Source organism: Pristiophorus japonicus, chromosome 6 (genome assembly GCF_044704955.1).
Source record: "Pristiophorus japonicus isolate sPriJap1 chromosome 6, sPriJap1.hap1, whole genome shotgun sequence".
Classification (NCBI taxonomy): Eukaryota; Metazoa; Chordata; class Chondrichthyes; family Pristiophoridae; genus Pristiophorus; species Pristiophorus japonicus.
The window spans coordinates 9,979,513-10,006,574 of NC_091982.1; the positions used below are offsets into that span (position 1 = coordinate 9,979,513).

Sequence of the window (27,062 nt, forward strand, 5' to 3'; positions counted from 1 at the left end):
ACCAGACTGATTCCCGGGATGGTGGGACTGACCTATCAAGAAAGACTGGATCAACTGGGCTTGTATTCACTGGAGTTCAGAAGAATGAGAGGGGACCTCATAGAAACGTTTAAAATTCTGATGGGTTTAGACAGGTTAGATGCAGGAAGAATGTTCCCAATGTTGGGGAAGTCCAGAACCAGGGGTCACAGTCTAAGGATAAGGGGTAAGCCATTTAGGACCGAGATGAGGAGAAACTTCTTCACCCAGAGAGTGGTGAACCTGTGGAATTCTCTACCACAGAAAGTAGTTGAGGCCAATTCACTAAATATATTCAAAAGGGAGTTAGATGAAGTCCTTACTACTCGGGGGATCAAGGGGTATGGCGAGAAAGCAGGAATGGGGTACTGAAGTTGCATGTTCAGCCATGAACTCATTGAATGGCGGTGCAGGCTAGAAGGGCTGAATGGCCTACTCCTGCACCTATTTTCTATGTCTATGTTTCTCTGTAAGATGCAATGATTCTTGAGACTCTCTGGGTTATATTATAGAGGTCCACCAGATTTATCCAGGCACTTAAAATGGAACTTGAGAATTCCTATAGTTTGCAGTCTGGCACTTACTGTAGTGGCATAATTCAGGTACAGATTTTTATGGCAGATTTGAGGCAGTAGCCTCTAAGATCCCATTTTACTCTGTTTACAACTGAAATCTGTACCAAAGCACGCAAGTGCAAAAGACAAGGCTGAAGCGTTTGCAACGATCTTCAGCGAGAAGTGCCGAGTGGATGATCCATATCGGCCTCCTGAGGTTCCCACCATCACAGAAGACAGTCTTCAGCCAATTTGATTCACTCCATGTGATATCAAGAAGCAGCTGAGTCCACTGGATACAGCAAAGGCTATGGGCCCCGACAATAACCTGGCTGTCGTGCTGAAGACCTATGCTCCAGAACTAGCTGCGCCTCTAGCCAAGCTGTTCCAGTACCGCTATAACACTGGCATCTACCCGACAATGTGGACAACTGCCCAGGTATGTCATGTCCACAAAAAGCAGGCAAATCCAACCCAGCCAATTACCGCCCCATCAGTCTAATCTCAATCATCAGCAAAGTGATGGAAGCTGTCGTCGACAGCGCTATCAAGTCAAGCGGCACTTACTCGCCAATAACCTGCTCACTGATGCTCAGTTTGGGTTCCGCCAGGACCACTCGGCTCCAAACCTCATTATAGCCTTGGTTCAAACATGGCCAAAGAGCTGAATTCCAGAGGTGATGTGAGAGTGACTGCCCTTGACATCAAGGCAACATTTGACCGAGTGTGGCATCAAGGAGCCCGAATAAAATTAAAGTCAATGGGAATCGGGGGCGGAGGGGGGACCTCTCCATTGGCTGAAGTCATACCTAGCACAAAGGAAAATGGTTGTGGTTGTTGGAAATCAATCATCCCAGCCCCAGGACATCGCTGCAGGAGTTTCTCTGGGCAGTGTCCTGAACCCAACCATTTTCAGCTGCTTCATCAATGACCTTCCCATCATCATAAGGTCAGAAATGGGGATGTTCGCTGATGATAGCACAGTGTTCAGTTCCATTCGCAACTGCTCAGAAAATGAAGCAGTTCCTGCCCGCATGCAGCAAAACCTGGAAGACATTCAGGCTTGGGCTGATAAATGGCAAGTCACATTCACGTCACACAAGTGCCAGGCAATGACCATCTCCAACAAGCGAGAGTCTAACCATCTCCCCTTGATATTCAGCGACATTACCATCACCGAATCCCCCACCATTAACATCCAGGGTTCACCATTGACGAGAAACGTAACTGGACCAGCCACATAAATACTGTGGCAACAAGAGCGGGTCAGAGGCTGGGTATTCTGCAGCGAGAGTCTCACCTGACTCCCCAAAGCCTTTCCACCATCTACAAGGCATAAGTAAGGAGTGTGATGGAATACTCTCCAGTTGCAGCTCCAGTAACACTCAAGAGGTTCGACACCATCTAGGGCAAAGTAACCCGCTTGATTGGCATCCCATCCACCACCTTCAACATTCACTCTCTCCTCTACCGGCACACTGTGGCTGCAGTGTGTACCACCTATAAGATGAACTGCAGCAACTCCCCTCAGCATCTTCGACAGCACCTCCCAAACCCGCAAACGCAATCAACAGCAGCAGGCACATGGGAGCACCATCACCTGCAAGTTCCCCTCCGAGTTACACACCATCCTGACTTAGAAATATATCATCGTTCCTTCATCATTGCAGGGTCAAAATCCTGGAACTCCACCCGCCCCCCGCCCCCAACAGCACTGTGGGAGTACCTTCACCACATAGACTGCAGTGGTTCAAGAAGGCGGCTCGCCAGTGGCACCCACATCCCCGGAACAAATTAAAAAAACAGATGGTAATTCAGAGGACAGCCCAGGTGGAAGCGTTCTAAAAGTGGTGAGGCAGACCACAAGGCAACAGCAACTTTTATTTAAAGAGCGCCTTTAACGTAGTAACACATACCAAGGCGCTTCACAGGAGTGTTATAAGACAAAAATTTGACACCGAGCCACATAAGAAGAAATTACGGCTGATGACCAAAAGCTTGATCAAAGAGATAGATTTTAAGGAGCATCTACAAGGAGGAAAAAGAGATACTGAGGCGGAGAGGTTTAGGGAGGGAGTTCCAGAGTTTAGGGCCTAGGCTAACTGAAGGCACGGACACCAATTATTGATTATGTCATGTATTCAAACCAGCATTGTAACCCATGTATAAACTGACCTAAGTTGTACACCGGAGAACACTGACCACTAGGTGGGAGACACTCCTAACCTGGACCTTCAGGTATAAAAGGGGAAGCTCCACCCACCTTCATCACTTGAGTGCTAAGGAATAAAGGACAGGTAGACTGACCTTCTCTCAAGCATGGGCCTCGTGTGCATTTATACTGTGTAGTAAGGACGTATCAATGGCGACAAGAAACTGGGATTTAAACCACGCGAGCATGGCCACTAGCAGAACAGACGAGAGGTACTGTGTTAAGGAATGGTTGGGACAGAGATTCAACATTGTTAAAGCAGCACACAGTTCTCCAGGCAGACAAGGGCAGTCAGGCATGCCCCAACATGAAGTCGAACCCAGAGGGGGAGTTCGACAGAGACAATGGCAAGCTGAACAGCGATTCACGCCATTGCAAGGGACAATGCGGCCAGTAATGGGGCCATCAACACCTGTTAATGGTGCACTCAAGGACAATAACAGGGGCAGTCAGGGATGATCGACTGGCAAGGGACCTTTTGTTTCAAACCGCAACTCATGTTGGAGGCGTGGAGGCATACATTCAGCCGGAGTTTGCAGAGATGAGCAAAATACCTGCAGAAATTGCAGAAATGGACACTGGGGGAAATCGCTGGAAGCTAAAGTTCAGCGAGTTCATGTGGAGCACGTATACAGTTCATACACCAGGACGCCACCGATAATGATGAAAGTGCTAGTCAATGGCATCCCAGTATCAATGGAGTTAGACACGGGTGCCAGCCAGTCCCTGATGGGTATCAAACAGTTCGAAAAGTTGTGGGCATCCAAGGCCAGGAGGCCAAAATTATCGCCGATTGACGCACAGCTACGGACTTACACAAAGCAGATCATTCCGGTGCTAGGCAGCGCCACGGTAGTCGTGACCCACAAAGATTCGGAGAACAGATTGCCACTCTGGATTGTCCCAGGGGACGGTCCCGCACTACTGGGGAGGAGTTGGCTTGCTGTCATGAACTGGAAATGGGGCGATGTCAATGCAATTTCCTCTGTGGAGTGAGTATCATGCTCACAGGTCCTGGACAAATTTGACTCATTATTTCAACCCGGCATTGGCACTTTCATGGGGGCCAAGGTAGTGATTCACATAAACCCAGACGCCAGACCAGTACACCACAAGGCCAGAGCGGTGCCGTACGTGATGCGGGAAAAGATAGAAGGCGAATTGGACCGCCTGTTGAGGGAAGGCATCATCTCGCCAGTCGAATTCAGTGACTGGGCGAGCCCGATTGTGCCGGTGCTCAAGGCGGATGGGTCGGTCAGGATATGTGGCGATTACAAGGCCACCATCAATCGGGTGTCACTCCAAGACCAGTACCCGCTACCGAGAGTGGAGGACCTCTTTGCGACGCTATCCGGTGGCAAACTTTTTTCAAAATTGGACCTGACCTCAGCTTACATGACCCAGGAGCTGGCGAGTGAGTCGAAGAAGCTGACCACGATCACGACACACAAGGGGTTGTTTGAGTACAACAGATGTCTGTTCGGGATTCGCTCGGCCGCCGCGATCTTCCAACGAAATATGGAAAGCCTCCTCAAGTCGATTCCAGGGACGGTGGTTTTTCAGGACGACATCCTCATTACGGGTTATGATACTGAAGAACACCTCCACAACCTGGAGGTGGTGCTACGCAGACTGGACCGGGTAGGTCTGCGACTGAAAAAGGCGAAGTGCATCTTCCTAGCTCCAGAGGTAGAATTCCTGGGGATGAGGGTAGCAGCAGACGGGATCAGCCCTACTGCATCCAAGACGGAAGCGATCCAGAGAGCACCCAGACCCCGTAACACGACGGAGCTGCGTTCGTTCCTGGGGCTCCTGTACTATTTTGGTAACTTTCTTCACAAATTGAGCACGCTGCTAGAGCTGCTACACGTGCTCCTACGCAAAAGTCACGAATGGGTCTGGGGGGACAGCCAGGAAAGGGCTTTTAATAGAGCACACAATTTGTTACGTTCCAACAATCTGTTAACGCTATATGACCCATGTAAGAAACTTGTGTTAACGTGCAATGCGTCGTCCTATGGTGTCGGGTGTGTGTTGCAGCATGTCAATGCCAAGGGTCAATTACAGTCGGTAGCTTATGCCTCCAGGAGTCTGTCCCAGGCAGAAAGGGGCTATGGGATGTTAGAAAAGGAGGCGCTCGCATGTGTATATGTGGTAAAGAAAATGCACCAGTACCTGTTTGGCAGGAAATTTGAGCTGGAGACAGATCACAAACCCCTAACGTCCCTTTTGGCCGACAACAAGGCCATAAATGCAAACGCATCGGCCCGCATACAGAGGTGGGCACTCACGTTAGCTGCCTATGACTACACAATTCGGCACAGACCGGGCACCGAAAACAGGCTCCCACTAGCCACCACTGAGGGGGCTACTGAGCATGGTGCTGAGATGGTCATGGCTGTTGAAGCTTTCGGAAGCGAAGGCTCACCCATGACAGCCCGTCAGATTAAAGTCTGGACAAATAGAGACCCGCTATTGTCTCTAGTCAAGAAATGTGTCCTGAATGGGGACTGGGCAGCCACGTACAGGGCATGCCCTGAGAAATTTAAACCATTTTACAGGCGCAAGGATGAACTCTCGATTCAGGCCGATTGCCTACTGTGGGGAAACCGCGTAGTCATGCCCCAGATGGGCAGAGAGGTGTTCATCAGAGAACTCCACAATGGGCACCCAGGCATTGTCACGATGAAGGCAATTGCCAGGTCACACGTTTGGTGGCCAGGGATAGCCGCAGATCTAGAACTTTGTATTCGCAGGTGCAACACGTGTGCCCAGCTGGGCCATGCGCCCAGGGAAGCCCCTCTTAGCGCCTGGCCATGGCCCGCCAAGTCTTGGTCACGCATCCATGTGGACTACGCAGGTCCTTTCATGGAGAAAATGTTTTTGGTTGTAGTAGACGCCTACTCCAAATGGATCGAGTGTGACATTTTAAATTCAAGCACATCCTCTGCTACGGTAGAAAGTCTACGGGCAATGTTCGCCGCCCACGGTCTACCGGACATCTTGGTCAGCGACAATGGCCCGTGCTTCACAAGCACTGAATTCCAGGACTTCATGGCAGGCAATGGAATTAACCATGTTAGAACGGCACCGTTCAAGCCGGCAGAACGAGCAGTGCAGATAATCAAACAGGGGATGCTCAGATTCCAAGGGGATTCCCTACAAACCCGCTTTTCACGCCTCCTGTTGGCCTATAGATCCCGACCACACTCGCTCACAGGGGTTTCACCCGCAGAGCTACTAATGAAAAGAACGCTCAAAACCCGATTATCCCTTATACACCCCACCATGAAAGAAATTGTCGAGAGCAGGCGCCAGTCACAATATCACTACCATGACAGGAATGCGAGGGCGCGATGTATTGATGTAAATGATCCTGTTTTTGTCCTCAACTACGCTGCAGGGCCCAAATGGCTCGCAGGCACTGTGGTTGCCAAAGAGGGAAATAGGATTCTGGTAGTTAAACTTACCAATGGACAAATCTGCCGCAAACATGTGGATCAAACAAAAAGGAGGTTCAGCAACCCCATAGAAGAAGCAGAGGAAGAACACGATATAGAGTTCACTCCACCACAGGTGACCGAACACCGGAACCAAAGGGAGGAGAGCCCAGTCACTGTGGGCAGTCCGGACAGGCCTGAGGCACAGCAAACAGCAGACACTCAGGCCAGCGCCCAACAACCGGAGCCCCAACTCAGGCGCTCTACAAGGGAGCATAACACCAGAGAGACTCAACCTGTGATCCCAATAAGACTTTGTGGGGGGGAGGTGATGTCATGTATTCAACCAGCATTGTAACCCATGTATAAACTGACCTAAGTTGTACACCGGAGAACACTGACCACTAGGTGGGAGACACTCCTAACCTGGACCTTCAGGTATAAAAGGGGAAGCTCCACCCACCTTCATCACTTGAGTGCTAAGGAATAAAGGACAGGTCACAGACTGACCTTCTCTCAAGCATGGGCCTCGTGTGCATTTATACTGTGTAGTAAGGACGTATCAGATTATAATCAGGAATGCTCAAGAGGGTAGAATTTGAGGAGTGCAGATATCGCGAGGGGGGTGGGGGCGGTGCTGTTGTGAGGCTGAACAAGATTACAGAGATAGGGAGGGGCGAAGCCATAAAATGATTTGTAAATGCGGATGAGATTTTTGAAATCGAGGCGTTGCATAACTGGGAGCCAATGTAGGTCAGCGAGCGCAGGGGTGATGGGTGAATGGAACTTGGGGCGAGTTAGGACACGGCCAGATAAGTTTGGTATCACCTCTAGTTTACGTAGGGTAGAATGTGGGAGGCCAGCCAAGAATGAATTGGAGTAGTCAAGTCTGAAGCATGGATGAGGGTTTCAGATGAGCTGAGGCAGGGGCAGAGACGGACACTGTTATGAAGGTGGAAATAGGCGGTTTTTAGTTATGCCGCGGATATGTGGTCAGAAGCTCATTTCGGGGTCAAATATGACACCAAGATTGCAAAAAGCAAAGAACAACTTTTATTTATATAGTGACTTTAACAGTGAAACATCCCAAAGTGCTTCACAGGGGCGTAATCAGACTAATCTTGACACCGAGCCAAAAACAAGGCAGTAGAACAGCTGGCCAAAAACATTGTCAAAGAGGTAAGTTTTAAGGAGCGTCTTAAAGGAGGAAGGGTGGAGACATTTAGTTAGGGACTAACCACTGCTGGTCTCTTAGAAATCTGCAACACAAATAGGGAGTTTGTGGGATATGAAACAGCAAACCTTTTAACTAGTCAAAGTGAATGGTTGCATGTAATGGGGGTCCAAGAAACTGCTTATTTTGATAGTATGTGAGAGTCTGGTGAAGGACTACTATTACGTAAAGGGCAAAGTTGTCCACGTTAATTGACTGGATGACCACAGAATTATACTATAATCTTCTTCCTTTCCAGCTTCCCCATGCCATGATCCTCCTGCATTATGCATTACAAATCCTCTTGTTTATAAATAGCTAGGTGATAATTTTTGTGTCTTCTGTGGGATGATACCAGGCCTCAGTTTGAGGGCACCTTTTTATGCCATTGTTGATTAATCCAACTCAACAGAGTGGGAACAATAAACCTTTGCTCCACTCTTCTGAGGTGCCACTGTGCTACTTTAAAAAAAGATGATTTGCCTATTGTCAGGATGGGATAGGACCCTTATTTTAATGTTTGAAGGACTGTCATTAAGGACTTATTTGCATTTTTTTTCACAGCAAACTTCTACACAGCCTGATCCAGATCTCACTCCCCACAGGAGTGACCGAAATTGAACCTCGAATTCTGGAGGAAGTCTGGTCTTACTATGAGGAAGGACTAGTTATTATAGAGAGTTCGGTGAGTGAGGGAAGAATGAGAGACAGAGACAAGGGGAGTTAAAAAAATGAATTAAAACATGGAGCTGAAGAGGCCTTCATTCCATACTTGAAACTTGTGCCAGAATTATGAGTTCTGGATGGATCCAAATCTGAAAGAAACACGTGTCCTCATCTCTTGGCTTCTCTTATTATGAGATTCCTACTCCAGGTGCAGCATCCCAAATCCAGAACTCCAAAAACTGGAATTGTCTAAAAACCGGACATTTTGCTCATAGCTGATGAAGTCATCTGGAGCCTGGAATTATTGTCTGAAAACAGGACATTTTTGAGGCAAAACCCAAAATCCGGCACGGATTTAGTCAAGGATTGCAGATTTCAGACAAGAAAATCAAGTCTGAAATCTGGAATCCTTGACTTAATCTGTGCCAGATTTTGGGTTTTGCCAGATTTCAGACCTCGCCGCTCAAAACCTGGCATGGATTTGATCGAGGATTCCGGACTTCAGACTTGATTTTCTTGTCTGAAATCCGGAAAGACCCAAAAACCAGAATGGACTCAGCCCCGGGGATTCTGGATTTTGGACGTTGTACCTGTAGTAACAATGCAGTGAAAATGGGTTCTTAGCCTCAAATTAGTGGAGTTTTTGATTTTCCTGTATGAGTCTCATTTGGGAAATAAGCATTTCCACGTACAAAGCTCAGGCAAATCAGCCCCAGTTCTGTTTGTGTTTGATGTATTATATTTTATGGTCCTAGAGGTTCCCATGGCAAGGAAACCCTAGGGAGCAATGGCAACTCTGACCGTAGTGCCTCACAGCATGCTGGTTCACTCACTGGTGATTCACTGAGCATAACTGAGGAGCACAAGTGTAAGTAAGAAGAAGAACCAACATCTGCTGGACAAAGATGCGGCTTAAATGAGCCCTCAGCTGCTGGATTCAGGATCTGGCTCTCACAAGACATGCCTACAAATGCAGTTTAGTAGTTCATCGTCAATGTTTCATGCTATGCACCAAACTCTGCATAGTTTGGGGGCAGCGTAACCACAGATCACAACGTTAACTGAGTGCATCATAAACAGAGTAGGAAGTTGAGAATTTGGTGAGAGTAGGAAGTAGGTGAGTAGGTCAACCTGAAATTTAGTCTTAACATTTAGAATTTAACTTCGAACTTTAAAAACTGCAAGGCAGTTAAGCAGTTAACAGTAAGTCAACTGTAAGTGATTGCCTGAATATGAGGTTATTACATTGAGCTGGAAGCTGACTGAACAGTTGTAACTTGGGTATGGCTCAGAAGTTGTATAAAAGCAGAAGGTGTCTTATCTACTAAGGCACAGAGTGTAGCTACAGATCGTAACATTATGGCCTCGCTCTTCCTTATTTCTGTAATCTCCAGCTGTACAAACCTCCGAGGTATTTGTGCTCCTCCAATTCTGGCCTCTTGAGCATCCCTGATTTTAATTGCTCCTCCATAGGCAGACGTGCCTTCAGCTGTCAAGGCCCTAAGCTCGGGGATTCCCTTCCTAAACCTCTTCACGTCTCTACCTCTCTTTCCTCTTTTAAGCTACTCCTTAAAACCTACCTCTTTGGGCATCTACCTTAATATTTCCTTATGTGACTTGGTGTCAAATTTTGTTTCAGAATGCTCCTGTGAAGTGCCTTGTGACATTTTACTATGTTAAAGATTCTATATAAATACAAGTTGTTGTTGCATGGTAAACAGTGGGAAGTTGAGAATTTAGTGAGAGTGGGAATTCTGTACAGAGGGGAAGGAGATGCTCCTTTTTTTCTTTTAGAATCATAGAAGTTTACGGCACAGAAGGAGGCCATTTGGCCCATCATGTCTGCGCCAGTCGAAAAATAGCTATCCAGCCTAATCTCACTTTACAGCTCTTGGTCCATAGCCTTGAAGGCTACGGCACTTCAAGTGCATATCCAAGTAATTTTTAAATGTGATGAGGGTTTCTGCCTCTATCACCCTTTTAGGCAGTGTGTTCCAGATCCCCACCGCCCTGTGGGTGAAAACATTTCTCCTCAGTTCCCTTCTCTACCAATTACTTTAAATCTATGCCCTCTGGTTATTGACCTCTCTGCTAAGGGAAATAAGTGCTTCCTACCTACTCTGTCTAGGCACCTCATAATTTTATACGTCGCAATTAAGTCTCCCCTCAGCCGCCTCTGTTCCAAAGAAAATAACCCCAACCTATCCAATCTTTCATAGAAACATAGAAACATAGAAAATAGGTGCAGGAGTAGGCCATTCGGCCCTTCTAGCCTGCACCGCCATTCAATGAGTTCATGGCTGAACATTCAACTTCAGTACCCCATTCCTGCTTTCTCACTATACCCCTTGATCCCCCTAGCAGTAAGGACTTCATCTAACTCCTTTTTGAATATATTTAGTGAATTGGCCTCAACAACTTTCTGTGGTAGAGAATTCCACAGGTTCACCACTCTCTGGGTGAAGAAGTTCCTCCGCATCTCGGTCCTAAATGGCTTACCCCTTATCCTTAGACTGTGACCCCTGGTTCTGGACTTCCCCAACATTGGGAACATTCTTCCTGCATCTAACCTGTCTAACCCCGTCAGAATTTTATATGTTTCTATGAGGTCCCCTCTCATTCTTCTGAACTCCAGTGAATACAAGCCCAGTTGATCCAGTCTTTCTTGATAGGTCAGTCCCGCCATCCCGGGAATCAGTCTGGTGAACCTTCGCTGCACTCCCTCAATAGCAAGAATGTCCTTCCTCAGGTTAGGAGACCAAAACTGTACACAATACTCCAGGTGTGGCCTCACCAATGCCCTGTACAACTGTAGCAACACCTCCCTGCCCCTGTACTCAAATCCCCTTGCTATGAAGGCCAACATGCCATTTGCTTTCTTAACCGCCTGCTGCACCTGCATGCCAACCTTCAATGACTGATGTACCATGACACCCAGGTCTCTTTGCACCTCCCCTTTTCCTAATCTGTCACCATTCAGATAATAGTCTGTCTCTCTGTTTTTACCACCAAAGTGGATAACCTCACATTTATCCACATTATACTTCATCTGCCATGCATTTGCCCACTCACCTAACCTATCCAAGTCGCTCTGCAGCCTCACAGCATCCTCCTCGCAGCTCACACTGCCACCCAACTTAGTGTCATAGCTAAAATTCTCCTGTCCAAGCAACATCCTCATAAATCTCCTCTGAACCCTGTCATGCAATCACATCTTTCTCGTAATGTGGTGACCAGAACAGTACACAGTACTCCAGCTTTGGCCCATCTAGTGTTACATGCAGTTCGAGCATAACCTCTCTATATTCTATATCTCGACTAATAAAGAAAAGTACCCTATAAGCCTTCTTAACCATCTTATTTACCTTTCCTGCTACCTTCAGAGATCTGTGGACATGCACTCCAAGGCCCCTCTGTTCATCTACATTTCTCAGTATCCTACCATTTATTGTGCATTCCTTTGCCTTGTTAGCCCTCCCCAAATGCATTACCTCACACTTCTCTGGATTGAATTCCATTTGCCATTTTCTGCTCACCTGACCAGTCTATTGATATCTTCTGCAATCTACAGCTATCTTCTTCAGTATCAACCACATGGCCAATTTTTGTATCATCTACAAACTTCTTAATCATGGCCCCTGCTTTGAAGTCTAAATCATTGATGTATACCACAAAAAACAAGGGACCTAGTACTGAGCCCTGTGGAAACCCTCTGGAAACAGGTTTCCAGTCACAAAAACACCCATCGACCATTACTCTTTGCTTCCTGCCACTGAGCCAGTTTTGGATCAAACTTGCCACTTTCCCTTAGATCCCATGGTTTTACTTTTTTGACCAACCTACCATGTGGGACCTTGTCAAAGACCTTGCTAAAATCCATGTACATCAAATGCACTACCCTCATTGACCCTCCTCGTTACCTCCTCAAACAATTCAATCAAGTTAGTCAGACACGACTTTCCCTTAACAAAGCTGTGATTTTCTAAATGTCGTTTTATACTGTCCCTCAGAATTTATTCCAATAATTTTCCCACCACCGAATGTTAGGCTGACTGGCCTGTAATTACTCAATCTATCCCTTTCTCCCTTTTAAAACAATGGCATAATGTTAACAGTCTTCCAGTCCTCTGGCATGACACCTGTAGCCAGAGAGGAGTGGAAAATGATGGTCAGCCTCCGCTAATTCCTCCCTTGCCTTCCTTAACAGCCTGGGATACTTGTGATTTATTTACTTTCAAAGATGCTAAAACTCAATACATACTCTCTCTCTGTTTATCCCATCGAATATTTCACACTCATTTTAACACTTGTAGTGTTTGTATAAACTTGAAACCATAAGTATTTAAAACTAGAAATCTATAACTAATACTTTATTAAATTAAAAATTTTAACTAATTAAATTAATTAGTTTAAATAAACTAAAAATAAAGCAATTGAACTAATTACATAAAACTTCAATGAAGTAAATATATAAAACAAGGTTAGATAGAGATGGCAGTGCAGGAGGTGTGAGGATGGGGACAGCATCAAACAAGAAATTAGGGATGCGTGCAATAAAGGTACAGGAGTTATCATGGGCGACTTTAATCTACATATTGACTGGGCTAACCAAACTGGTTAGCAATGCGGTGGAGAAGGATTTCCTGGAGTGTATTAGGGATGGTTTTCTAGACCAATATGTCGAGAAACCAACTAGAGGGCTGGCCATCCTAGTCTGGGTGATGTGTAATGAGAAAGGACTAACTAACAATCTTGTTGTGCGAGGCCCCTTGGGGAAGAGTGACCATAATATGGTAGAATTCTTTACTAAGATGGAGAGTGACACAATTAATTCAGAGACTAGGGTCCTGAACTTGGGGAAAGGTAACTTTGATGGTATGAGGCATGAATTGGCTAGAATAAACTGGCGAGTGATACTTAAAGGGTTGACGGTGGATAGACAATGGCAAACATTTAAAGATCACATGGATGAACTTCAACAATTGTACATCCCTATCTGGAGTAAAAATAAAACGGGGAAGGTGGCTCAACCGTGGCTAACAAGGGAAATTAAGGATAGTGTTAAATCCAAGGAAAAGGCATATAAATTGGCCAGAAAAAGCAGCAAACCTGAGGACTGGGAGAATTTTGTAATACAGCAGAGGAGGACAAAGGGTTTAATTAGGAGGGGGAAAATAGAATATGAGAGGAAGCTTGCTGGCAACATAAAAACGGACTGCCAAAACTACTATAGATATGTGAAGAGAAAAAGATTAGTGAAGACAAACGTAGGTCCCTTGCAGTCAGATTCAGGTGAATTTATAATGGGGAACAAAGAAATGGTGGACCAGTTAAACAAATACTTTGGTTCTGTTTTCACGAAGGAAGACACAAATAACCTTCCGGAAATACTAGGGGACCGAGGGTCCAGTGAGAAAGAGGAACTGAAGGATATTCTTATAAAGCGGGAAATTGTGTTAGGGAAATTGATGGGATTGAAGGCCGATAAATCCCCGGTGCCTGATCGTCTGCATCCCAGAGTACTTAAGGAAGTGGCCATAGAAATAGTGGATGTATTGGTGGTCATTTTCCAACCGTCTATCGACTCTGGATCAGTTCCTATGGACTAGAAGGTAGCTAATGTAACACCACTGTTTAAAAAAGGAGGGAGAGAGAAAACTGGTAATTATAGACCGGTTAGCCTGACATCAGTAGTGGGGGAAATGTTCGATTCAATTATTAAAGATGAAATAGCAGCGCATTTGGAAAGCAGTGACAGGCGGACCAAGTCAGCATGGATTTATGAAAGGGAAATCATGCTTGACAAATCTTCTGGAATTTTTTGAAGATGTAACTAGTAGAGTGGACAAGGGAGAACCAGTGGATGTGGCTTTTGACAAGGTCCCACACAAGAGATTGGTGTGCAAAATCAAAGCACGTGGTATTGGGGGTAATGTATTGACGTGGATAGAGAGCTGGTTGGCAGACAGGAAGCAGAGAGTTGAGATAAACGGGTCCTTTTCAGAATGGCAGGCAGTGACTAGTGGAGTGCTGCAGGGCTCAGTGCTGGGACCCCACCACTTTACAATATACAATAATGATTTCGGAATTGAATGTAATATCTCCAAGTTTGCAGATGACACTAAACTGGGTGGTGATATGAGCTGTGAGGAGGACGCTAAAAGGCTGCAAGGTGACTTGGACAGGTTAGGTGAGTGGGCAAATGCAAGGCAGATGCAGTATAATGTGGATAAATGTGAGGTTATCCACTTTGGTGGCAAAAACACGAAGACAGAATATCTGAATGGCGGCAGATTAGGAAAGGGGGAGGTGCAACGAGACCTGGGTGTCATGGTTCATCAGTCATTGAAAGTTGGCATGCAGGTACAGCAGGCGGTGAAGAAGGCAAATGGTATGTTGGCCTTCATAGCTAAGGGATTTGAGTATAGGAGCAGGGAGGTCTTGCTGCAGGTGTACAGGGCCTTAGTGAGACCTCACATGGAATATTGTGTTCAGTTTTGGTCTCCTAATCTGAGGAAGGATGTTCTTGCTATTTAGGGAGTGCAGCGAAGGTTCACCAGACTGATTCCCGGGATGGCGGGACTGACATATCATATGAGGAGAGACTGGATCAACTGGGCCTTTATACACTGGAGTTTAGAAGGATGAGAGGGGATCTCATAGAAACATATAAGATTCTGACGGGACTGGACAGGTTAGATGCGGGAATAATGTTCCCGATGATGGGGAAGTCCAGAACCAGGGGACACAGTCTTAGGATAAGGGGTAGGCCATTTAGGACTGAGATGAGGAGAAACTTCTTCACTCAGAGTGTTGTTAATCTGTGGCATTCCGCAGAGAGTTGTTGATGCCAGTTCATTGGATATATTCAAGAGGGAGTTAGATATGGCCCTTATAGCTAAAGGGATAAATGGGTATGGAGAGAAAGCAGGAAAGGGGTACTGAGGGAATGATCAGCCATGATCTTATTGAATGGTGGTGCAGACTCGAATGGCCTAATCCTACAACTAGTTTCTATGTGTTGCATCTGCAGCATATGGGAGTTTGTGGAGAGCAGTGTGGTCCCAGGAAACCATATCTGTAGTAAGTGTCTCCAACTCGAGGTTCGACTCAGATTTGTTGAGCTGGAATCCGAGGTGCAGACATTGTGATGCATCAGGGAGAGGGAAAAGTTACCTCTTGACTCAGGAGGCAGTCACACCCCTTAGGTTAGACAGGGACAGGAGGCACATGGAGAAGCACTTGGAGAAGGAAGGAGGCAGTCCACACAGCAACCAACAACATAGGTAGAATTGGAATGAAGTTCTGAGGGCATTTGAGGAGCTAGTGTACAAATTAAAAAGCAGAACCTCAAAGATAATAATCTCTGGATTACTTCGTGAGCCACGCACAAATTGGCATAGGGACAAACAGATTAGAGGTTTAAATGCGTCGCTGAAAGAGTGGTGTGGGAGGTAGGGGTTTCAATTCATGGGACACTGGCATTAATATTGGGGAAAGAGGGAGCTGTGGCATTGGGACGGACTCCAATTAAACTGGACTGGGCCCAATGTCCTGGTGAGTCGAACAACTTGGGTGGTAAATAGGGCTTTATAAACTAATAAGCAGGAGGGAGGGTTCAGGCATGGGTAAATTTATAAGTCTGAAGAGAAAAGGCACAGCTATAGAGCAGAGTAGCAATTTGGGTAAAATCAAACAGATTGTGTCAGGAAGGGACAGATAGTTTAATAATAGTAATAGGACATTAATGACTAAGGCCACATCGGGGGAAAATAATAAAAAGTTAAAAATAAAGGCGCTATATCTGAATGCACAAAGCATTAGTAAAAAGATAGATGAAGTAATTGAACAAATAGAGATAAATGTGTTTGATCTAGTAGCCATTACTGAGATGTGATTGCAGGGTAACCAAGGTTGGGAACTAAATATTCCAGGGTACGTGACTTTTAGAAAAGATAGGCAAAATGGAAAAGGGGGTGGGGTGGCCCTGATAATAAAGGATGAGATAAAGGCAGTAGGGAGAAAGGATTTTCGCCTGGAGAATAAGGATGTAGAATCAATATGGGTCAAACTGAGAAATAACAATGGACAGAAAACACTGGTGGGTGTAGTTTGTAGGCCATCTAACAGTAATCATGGTGTTGGACAGAGTAAAATATATTAGAGGAGCATGTAACAAAGGTAATGCAATAATCCTGGGGGACTTTAATCTTAGTTCATGGAATGCATTAAAGAAAGTTTTCTAGAATAATATATTGAGGAACCAACTAGGGAACAGGCTATTTTAGATCTAGTATTGTGTAATGCGACAGGGTTAATTAGTAATCTTATAGTAAAGGATCCTCTGGGGGAGAGTGATTTAAAACAAGGAGTATAACAAATAAGGCAGATGAGCTAAGAGCACAGGTAGATTCTTGGGAGTATGAAATTATAGCCATTACAGAGACATGGCTGAAAGAGGGGCAGGTTTGGCAGATCAGTATTCCTGGTTACGGGATTTTTAGACAAGACAGAGAGGGGGGTAAAAAGGGTGGTGGGCGGGGGGTCGCGGTATTGATTAAATAAACTTACAGCAGTGAGGAGGGATGATATGTTCAAAGGATCATCAAATGAGGCCATATGGATCGAATTGAAAAATAAAAAAGGGGCGATCACACTGCTGGGCGTGTAGAAAAGAGTGTTCCAAGATCAGGACCGCAAATCTGCCACCAAGCTCATGGTCTACACGGCTGTAGTGATACCCGCCCTCCTGTATAGCTCAGAGACGTGGACCATATACAGCAGACACCACAAATCACTGGAGAAATACCACCAACGATGTCTCCACAAGAGGCTGCAAATCCCCTGGGAAGATAGACGCACCAACGTTAGCGTCCTTGACAAGGCCAACATCCCCAGCATCGGGGCACTGACCACACTCGACCAGCTCTGCTGGGCGGGCCACATTGTTTACATGCCCGATACAAGACTCCCAAAGCAAGCGCTCTACTCTGAACTCCTACATGGCAGGCGGGCCCAATGTGGGCAGAGGAAACGTTTCAAGGACACCTTCAAAGCCCCCTTGATAAAGTGCAACAACCCCACTGACACCTGGGAGTCCCTGGCCAAAGACTGCCGTAGATGGAGGAAGTGCATCCGGAGGGCGCTGAGCACCTCGAGTCTCATCGCCGAGAGCATGCAGAAACCAAGCGCAGGCAGAAAAACGAACGTGTGGCAAACCAGTCCCAATCACCCTTTCCTTCAACGACTGTCTGTCCCACCTGTGACAGAGACTGGTTCCCGTATTGGACTGTTCAGTCCCCTAAGAACTCATTTTTGGAGTGGAAGTCTTCCTCAATTTCAAGGGCCTGCCCATGATAGACCCCCAAATAGTGGGAGGGAGATAGAGGAGCAAATATGTAGGCAAATTGCTGTGAAGTTCAAAAACCACAGGGTAGTAATAGTAAGGGATTTAAACTATTGATTGTGACAAATATAGTGTGAAAGGTATAGAGGGTGCGGAATTCTTAAAATGCATTCAAGAGAACATTTTTAGTCAGTATGTAACAAGCCCAACACGAGAGGGGATGGTTCTGGATCTAGTTCCGGGGAATGAAGCTGGGCAGGTTGAAGGGGTATTAGTGGGAGAGCACTTGGGTGCCACTGAATTCAGTCAGATTCAAGTTAAGGACAAGGATAGGCCTGGAATGAAAGTCCAAAATTGGGGAAAAGCTAACTTTGCTAAGTTGAAGAGTGATTTGGCCACAGTGGACTGGAAACAGCTACTTGTGGGTAAATCAGTGTTGGAACAGTGGGAGGCCTTCAAGGAGGAGATCAGGAAGGCTCAGGCCAAACACGTGCCCTTAAAGAAAAAGGGTGGGAATAACAATTCTAGAGCCCTCTGCAGGTCGAGGGACTTACAGGGGAGGGTAAAGAAAAAAAGGGAAGCTTATGTCATGTACCAACGGCTAAATACTAGTAAAGCTTTGGAGGAATATAGAAAGTTAAGAGGTAAAATTAAAAAGCATATCAGGAATGCTAAGAGAGAGCATGAAAATTTCTTGACTAGTACAATTAAGAAAAACCCAAAGATGTTCTATAAATATATTAAGAGCAAGAGGGTAACTAAGGAAAAGGTAGGGCCTATTAGTGACCCTGAGGATAATCTTTGTGTGGAGGCGGAAGATGTTGGTATGGTTCTTAATGAATACTTTGCGTCTGTTTTCACAAAGGAAAGGAGCAATGCAGATACTGCTATCAAAGAGGAGTGTGAAATTCTGGATGAAATAAACATAGTGAGAGAAAAGGTATTGAGGGGTTTAGCAGCTTTGAAAGTAGATAAATCCCCAGGCCCAGTTGAAGTGCATCCCAGGCTGTTGAGCGAAGAAAAAGAGGAAATAGCAGAGACCTTGACCATCATTTTCCAGTCCTCTTTGGATTTGGGTATGGTGCTGGAGGACTGGTAATGTGGTACCCTTGTTTAAGAAGGGAGAAAGGTATAGGCCGAGTAATTACAGGCCTGTCAGCCTAATCTCAGTGGTGGGAAAATTATTGGAAAAAATCCTGAAAGACAGGATAAATCTACATTTGGAAAGGCAAGGATTAATTAAGTACAGTCAGCACGGACTTGCTAAGGGAAGATTGTGTTTAACTAACCTGATTGAATTTTTTGAGGAGGTAACCAAGAGGGTCAATGAGGGTAGTGCATACGATGTAGTGTGTATGAACTTTAGCAAAGCTTTTGATAAGGTCCCACATGGTAAACTGGTCACGAAGGTTAAAGCCCATGGGATCCAGGGCAAAGTGGCTAGTTGGATCCAAAATTGGCTTAGAGGTAGGAAGCAAAGTGTAATGGTTGATGGATGTTTTTGTGACTGGAAGGATGTTTCCAGTGAGGTTCTGCAGGGCTCAGTACTGGGTTCCTTGCTTTTTGTGGTATGTATTAATGATTTAGATTTGAACATAGGGAGTATGATTAAGAAGTTTGCAGATGACACTAAAATTGGCTGTATGGTTGATAATGAAGAGGAAAGTCATGGGCTGCAGGAGGATATCAATCGACTGGTCAGGTGGACAGAGCAGTGGCAAATGGAATTTAATTCAGAGAAGTGCAAGGTAATGCACTTTGGGAGGGCTAATAAGGAAAGGGTATACACATTAAGCGGTTGGCCAATTAATATGTAGATGAACAAAAGGTGTCCACAGATCCCTGAAAGTAGCAGGCCAGGTGGATAAGGTGGTTATGAAGACATATGGAATGCTTGCCTTTATTGGCCGAGGCATAGCATACAAGAGCAGTGAGATTATGCTTAATTGTATAATACTCTGGTTAGGCCACAGCTGGAGTACTGCATGCAGTTCTGGTCGCCGAATTATAGGAAGGACATGATTGCACTAGAGAGGGTGCAGAGGAGATTTACTAGGATGCTGCCTCGAATGGAAAATCTTAGCTATGAGGACAGATTGGATAGGCTGGGTTTGTTCTCATTGGATTAGAGGACGTTGAGAGGAGATCTCATTGAGCTGTACAAAATATTGAAGGGCCTAGATATAGTGGATAGCAAGGGCCTATTTCCATTGGCAGAGGGATCAATTACAAGGGGACATAATTTTAAGATGGTGGAAGGTTCAGAGGGGATTTGAGGGGGGGGCTTCTTCACACAGAAGGTTGTGGGGGTCTGGAACTCACTGCCTGGAAGAGTGGTGGATGCAGAAACCCTCACCACATTTTGAAGGAGCTTGGATGGACACTTGATGTGCCATAACCTGCAGGGTTATGGACCTAGAGCTGGTAATTGAGATTAGACTGGATAACCTCTTGTTCGCTGGTGCAGATACGATGGTAAGTACTGCAGGGCATTGAATATGGCCAGGGTGATGTCCTGGACTAGTTTCGATCGCCTGGATGCGTCGGAGAGGAATTTTCCCAGATTTTTTTCCCACCAATTGGCCTGGGTTTTTATCTGGTTTTTGCCTCTCCCAGGAGATCACATGGCTCTGGTTGGGGTGGAGTGTAAAATGTTTCAGTGTAAGGAGTGTCGCATTTGTGTGGGGCGGACTGGTTGGGCTGGGTGCTCTTTACCTTTCCGCCGTTGTTCATTGTTCATAGGTTTATATATAATCTACAGGGCTGGTGACCGAGGGGCCGATGCGGACACGATGGGCCGAAATGGCCTCCTTCTGTGCTGTAAATTTCTATGTTTCTATAATATGGTAGAATTTCATATTAAGTTTGAGAGTGATGTGTTTAAGTCTGAAGCTAGGTTCTTAAATTCAAACGAAGCCAATTTTGGAGATATAAGTGGCAAGTTGACTGAGGTAGATTGGGAAATTAGATTAAAAGATACGCTGGTAGATAATGGCAAATATTTAAATAAATAGTTCATAATTCTCATTGAACATACATTCCCCTGAGGAATAAAAACTCCACTGGAAAAGTGGTGTAACCTTGGCTAACTAGAAAAGTTATGGATGGTATTAGATTAAGAGTAGAGGTGTACAATGTTGTCAAAAGAGTAGTAAGCCTAAGGATTGGGAAGGTTTCAAAAATCAGCAAAGGATGACCAAAAAATTGATAGGGGGAGAAAATAGAATATGAGAGTAAGCTGGTAAGAAATACTAAAACAGATTGTAAGAGCTTTTACAAGTTTGTAAAAAGGAAGAGATTAGGGTTTTAAAATAGGTGGTTGCAGACATAGTGGATGTATTGGTTTTGATCTTCCAGATTTCCCTAGATTCTAGAACGGTCACTGTGGATTGGAAGGTAGCAAATGTAACCTCACTGTTCAAGAAAGGAGGGGGAGAGAAAATGGGGAACTATGTCATCAGTATTGACACCAGCAGTAGGGGAAATGCTAGATTCTATTATTAAGGATGTTGTATCAGGGCACTTGGAAAATCACAATATGATTATGCAGAGTCAACACAGTTTTATGAAAGGGTAATTGTGTTTGACAAATCTATTAGAGTTTTTTGAGGGTGTAACTAGCAGGGTAGATGAGGGGGAACCAGTGGATGTAGTATATTTGGATTTTCAGGAGGCATTCCATAAGGGGCCACACAAGAGGTTGTTGCATAAGGTTAGGGCTCATGGGGTTGGAGGTAATATAGTAGTATGGATTGAGGATTGGTTAACGGACAGAAACAGAGTAGGAATAAATGGGTCATTTTTACGGTGGCAGGGTTTAACTAGTTTAATTTCTTCAAGGATCAGTGCTTGGGCCTCAGTTATTTGCAATCATTAGCTCAGATGAGGGAGCTGAATGTAATATATCCCAAGTTTGCTGACAATACAAAGCTAGGTGGGAAAGTAAGCTGTGAGGTGGATGCAAGATGCTGCAAAGGGATATACATCGGTTAAGTGAGTAGGCAAGAAGGTGGCAGACGGAGGTTAACGTTGGGAAATATGAGGTTTCTCACTTTGGTAAAAATAATAGGAAAACAATATTTTTTAAAAGGTGTGAGACTAGTAAATGTTGCAGAGGGATTTAAGGGTCCTTGTACACGAATCACAGAAAGTTAACATGCAGGTACAGCTAGCAGTTAGGAAGGCAAATAATACGTTAACCTTTATTGCAAGGAGTTTGGAGTATAAGAGTAAGGAAGTATTGAGGAAATTATATAGGGCTTTGGTGAGACTACACCTGGAGTGGTGTGTAAGTTTTGGTCTCCTTACCTAAGGATGGATATACTTGCCTTGGAGGGGGTGCAATGAACATTCACTAGATTGATTCTTGGGATGAGAGGGCTGTCCTATGAATATTGAGGAGAATGGGCCTATATTCTCTGGAGTTTAGATGAATGAGAGGTGATCTCATTGAAATGTATAAAATTCTTAGAGGACTTGTCTGGGTAGATGCTGAGAGGCGGTTTCCCCTGGCTTGGGAGTCTGGAACTAGGGACCATAGTCTCAGGATTAGTGGTCGCGCATTTAGGACTGAGATAAGGAAAAATTTCTTTACTCAGAGAGTTGAGAATTTTTGTAATTCTCTACACCAGAGGGCTGTAGATGCTCAGTCGATGAGTATATTCAAGACTGAGATCAATAGATTTTGGGGCATTAAGGGAATCAAGGGATATGGGGATAGGGCGAGAAAGTGGAGTTGAGATACAAGTTCAGCCATGATCTTATTGAATGGCGGAGCAAGAACGATGGGCTGTATGGTCGTCTACTGCTCCTATTTCTTATGTTCTATGGAGGAATCCATTACCTGCGACTGCAGTGCTGCATAACCCTCTGACTGGGATGCATACTACCATGGACAGTGTGTTTCTCCTCTTCAATTTGATCCCCTCTTCAACCTGCTCCGTGGTAATGTCCCTTTGCAGAGTGAAGTTGTACAGCACACTAATCTTCAAGTCTTTGCCTGGACCATATTAGTGGACTCTCTCAGATCTGTCAGTACATTGGAACCTTTGCTTGAGCATCTGATGTTATGCTTCACCAAGACTCAGGTGGCTGTGTGCACTTTGTATCTTTCATTGTATCAGGTGCTGTGCATATATTTTTCAAAGTATCATTAGCCAGAATGACAGTGGTAACAATGGTCCCCCCGCAGCCATGCATCAGATATTCCTGGCCCTTCCAATAATGGTGACACCACAAAATAAATGAATTGAGAGATACCTGCCTCATGAGCTGTGGTCAGAAACCATTTGCGTATCGATGTGTGGATACCCTTTCTATCCATAAAGTGGACAGCATTAGTGTTAGGTCCTTATATGGCCAGATGAATGCCATCGATAATACCTTGCACTTTAGGGAGCCTAGCCAGGCATTAAAAGTGCAGGACTTATTTGAACTGCTGGCTGTTTTCCATTGGGAAATTAATGAAGTCTCTTGCTTGAGCAAACAAGGCATCTGTAATCTGCATGATGCACCTATGAATTGCAGGTTTGGAGATTTGACGCATATTTCTTGCTGTTGCTTGGAATGACCCTATAGTGAAAAAAAAGAAAGGAAGCCATTACCTTGACCCTGTCCTGGAAGTTGGTTTCCTGGTTTGGACAGAAGGCACACTTCTACCACAACCTATCTTGGGATATATCTAAATAGGTCATTCTTCGTGGTATAAATGGTAACATCATAAGAACAGATACTTATTGATTGCCGACAGTATAAACAAGGGTCAATTTCAATATCTCCTCTGATTCTCCTTCAAAACCTGTAGATATGAAGGATGCCCAGCAGAACAGCCATATTTACTATTTAGGCAGCTAGCTGGGGCCTTGCATCTTGCTTCACTATCTCTTCCTCCAACTCCTGGCTCTTAATTTGCAGGATCTACCCCTCAAGTGGGATCAGGTTACACAATGTTGTTGTCTCCTAATCAGTTGTGGATATCTACCTCCTGTTCTGCACTGCCTTCTCGAAAAAGCAAAGCATATATTGATTATCTAATACTGCTTGCATGGAATCGGCCTAGCTCCATCTGTGAAATTACATTCTGTAGGGTTTGTGAAGATAGAATGTTCTGATCATGGAAGGAGCTGGCTGCAGGTTGCCCGAGACATTTTGCAATGAAGGAGGAGGTGGTGAAAGTGCACAGTATATTGTGGTGGGAACCCATGCGAAAGTGGAAAGAAAAAGAGTAGAACTGCTAAATGTAGAGCCCCCTGGATGATAAGGTGCATACAGGGTAAGATAAGGCAAAAAAGGGAAGCCTATATCAGTTCAATACTGCAGAAAGCCTGGAAGAGTATAGGAAGTGCAGGGGTGAAATTAAGAAGGACATTTCGAAAGCAAAAAGGGGGCATGAAAAAATACTGGCAAGTAAAATCAAAGAAAACACAAAGATGTTTTACAATTACATAAAGAGCAAGAGGATAATGAAGAAAAGAGTAGAGCCTATTAAGGACCAAAATGGTAATCTATGTGCGGAGGCAGAGGACTAAATGAATACTTTGCAGCTGTCTTCCCAAAAGAGGGGGACAATGCCGATGTTGAAGTTCAGGAGGAAGATTGTGAAATATTGGACAGGATAAACATAGTAAGAGAGGAAGTTTTAAGTGGTTTAGCATCCTTGAAAGTAGATAAATCGCCAGGACCGGATGAAATATAGGCTATGAGGCTACTAAAGGAAGCAAGGGAGGAAATTGCGGAGGCTCTGACCATCATATTTCAATCCTCCTTGGCTATAGGAGTTGTGTCAGGATTGGAGAACTACTAACGTTGTATCATTGTTTAAAAAGGGAGGAAGAGATAAACCGAGCAATTACATGCCAGTTAGTTTAACCTCAGTGGTGGGCAAATTACTAGAATCAATTCTGAGGGGCAGTATAAACCTTCATTTAGAAAGACACAGATTAATCAAGGCCAGTCAGCATGGATTTGTTAAGGGAAGGTCATGTCTGACTAACTTGATTGAGTTCTTTGAGGAGCTAACAAGGAGGGTCGATGAGGGCAGTGCGTTTGATGTAATTTACATGGATTTTAGCAAGGCTTTTGACAAGGCCCCACATGATAGGCTGATCAAAAAAGTAAAAGCCCATGGGAACCAAGGAAAAGTGGCAAATTGGATCCACAATTGGCTTAGTAGCAGGAAGCAAAGGGTAATAGTTATGGGGAGGTTTTGTGACTGGAAGGCTGTTTCCAGTGGGGTTCCACAAGGCTCAGTACTCTGTCCCTTATTTTTTGTAGTATATATTAATGATTTAGACTTAAATGTAGGGGGCATGATAAAGAAATTTGCAGATGATACAAAAATAGGCCGTGTGGTTGACAGTGAGGAAGAAAGCTCCAGATTGCAGGAAGATATCAATGAACTGGTCAATTGGGCAGAAAAGTGGCAAATGGAATTCAATCCGGAAAAGTGTGAGGTAATGCATTTTGGGAGGAGCAACAAGGCAAGGAAATACACAAAAAATGAGAGGATACTGAGAGGTATGGAGGAACAGAGGGACCTTGGAGTATATGTCCACAGACCCTTAAAGGAAGGAGGACAGGTCAATAAGGTAGTTAAAAAGGCATGTGGATTGCTTTCCTTTATTAGCCAAGGCACAGAATACAAGAGCAAGGAAGTTATGCTAGAACTGTATACAACATTAGTTAGGCCACAGCTTGAGTACTGCGTGCAGTTCTAGTCACCACATTACAGGAAGGATGTGATCACACTAGAGAAAGTGCAGAGGAGGTTTACGAGGGTGTTGCCAGGACTGGAAAACTTTAGCTATGAGGAAAGATTGGATAGGCTGGGGTTGTTTTCCTTGGAACAGAGGAGGCTGAAGAGAGATTTAATTGAGGTATATAAAACTATGAGGGGCCTAGATAGAGTGGATAAGAAGGACCTATTTCCCTTAGCAGAGGGATCAATAATCAGGGGTCATAGAATTAAAGTAGTTGGTAGAAGGATTAGAGGGGAAATGAGGAAACATTTCTTCACCCAGTGGGTGGTGAGGGTCTGGAACTCACTGCCTGAGAGGGTGGTAAGAGGCAGAAACCCTTATCACATTTAAAAGCTACTTGAATGTGCACTTAAAGAGCTGTAACGTACAGGGCTACGGACCTAGTGCTGGAAGGTGGGATTAGGCTGGGCTCTTTTGTGACCGGCACAGACAAGCTGGGCCAAAAGGCCTTCTTCTGTGTCGTAATTTTCTATAATTCTATGTGAAGGAATGCATGGGTAAGAAGGAACGGATGATGCCAGGACTATATGCTATAGTATCTAACTTTGAGCGCCCACCTTGGCACTTCTGGTGAAGTTCTTAAATTTTTTTGCTGCACTACAGCCAGGTCCTCTGTATAGTACACTACCACCATCTGGCATATTCTTCGTCCTACTGTCCTGCACACCATGTGGCTATGGCAGAGAAAAAGCATTTTGAGCACGATTTTTTGTGCTATCCTTGTCAATGCAGGGGGCCTTGAGTCTTCAAACTCTCACAACTTCCAAAGGAACAATGTGACTGATGCAGCTTTCAGATTTTCAGGAGATGTAGCTAAACATCCAACAACAGGCTGGTTGCCAAACCTCCCAAAACAACACTGTACCTTTAAACTTCTGCATATCTAGAAGGCCTGTAGTAGTCCTCACATTACTTCCCCCGAATGGGTCAATCGCAAGTTGTAGACTCAAGGCATGACTAGCCCACAATATTTAAATGACCTGAAGGTGGAAATATGGGCATGTATGGATCTGTTCAGGAAGAGTGTATTTAGGATGCATTCTTGCCCAGCTTGCACTTTAAGGGATGAGGGCAAGGAGGGCTAGGTGAGCAAATTCAGCCCTAGTATGTCTTAGGCTATCTGTTTTCTGTGTGTAGCAGGAGGAATACCCAGAGGTGGAGATCCTGTGGCTGATGACTCGAGCGTGGAACACCGGGGCTTCTTTATACAGTTTGGGGAAATACTCTGAGGCAGAACGGTGGTGTGGGCTTGGAATGCGCTTTCTCAAACATCTGGGATCTCTTCGGGCCAGCTATGAAAGTCAGGTAAGAGCAGCCTCACTGTAAGAATCACTCACTTACAGAACAACTTATAAAACCCTTTCTTTAGTCATTAGCCTTGATACATAACAACCCAAATTTGTATTTATATAACACCTTTAATGTAGAAAAACATTCCAAGGTACTTCACAGCTGTAATCAAAAAAATAGATGCCAAGCTAAAGAAGGAGATATTAGCAGTTTGGTCAAAGGGCTAAGTTTTAAAGAGGCTCTTAATGGAGGACAGGGATGTGGAGAGGTGGAGGAGTTTAGGAAGGGAGTTCCAGAGCATGGGGTGCAGCGGACTCAAGGCATGGTCGTCAGTAATCACTAGCAAGACAGTATTTATTACCCATTCCTAGTTTCCTTGAGGGCATTAAGAGTCAGCCACATAGGGTGGGACTGTAGTCACAAATATGCCAGACCTGGTAGGGGTGACAAATCCGTTCCCTGATTAATATTAATGAACTACAGGCAACTCTCGATTATCCATACATGGATCTAACGGAGAACCCGCTGCAACGGCACTTTTAAAAACTGTGATTCTGTCCCGTGAA

The 27,062-nt window shown here is 44.9% G+C and overlaps 1 protein-coding gene across 9 annotated transcripts in view; it reads left to right on the forward strand.

Annotated features, from left to right (window-relative positions):
• Positions 1 to 27,062, forward strand: part of tex11 (testis expressed 11) — a 454,209-nt gene that overhangs the window by 302,522 nt on the left and 124,625 nt on the right. For 7 of the 9 annotated variants that reach the window (XM_070882608.1, XM_070882603.1, XM_070882610.1 and 4 more), the window contains 2 exons: positions 8,002 to 8,122; positions 26,344 to 26,511. In XM_070882608.1, the coding sequence (XP_070738709.1) occupies positions 8,002 to 8,122; positions 26,344 to 26,511 (289 nt within the window). Of the gene's footprint in view, positions 1 to 8,001; positions 8,123 to 26,343; positions 26,512 to 27,062 lie in introns of those variants that run through there. The other 2 variants (XM_070882605.1, XR_011593569.1) reach the window with 2 other exon arrangements.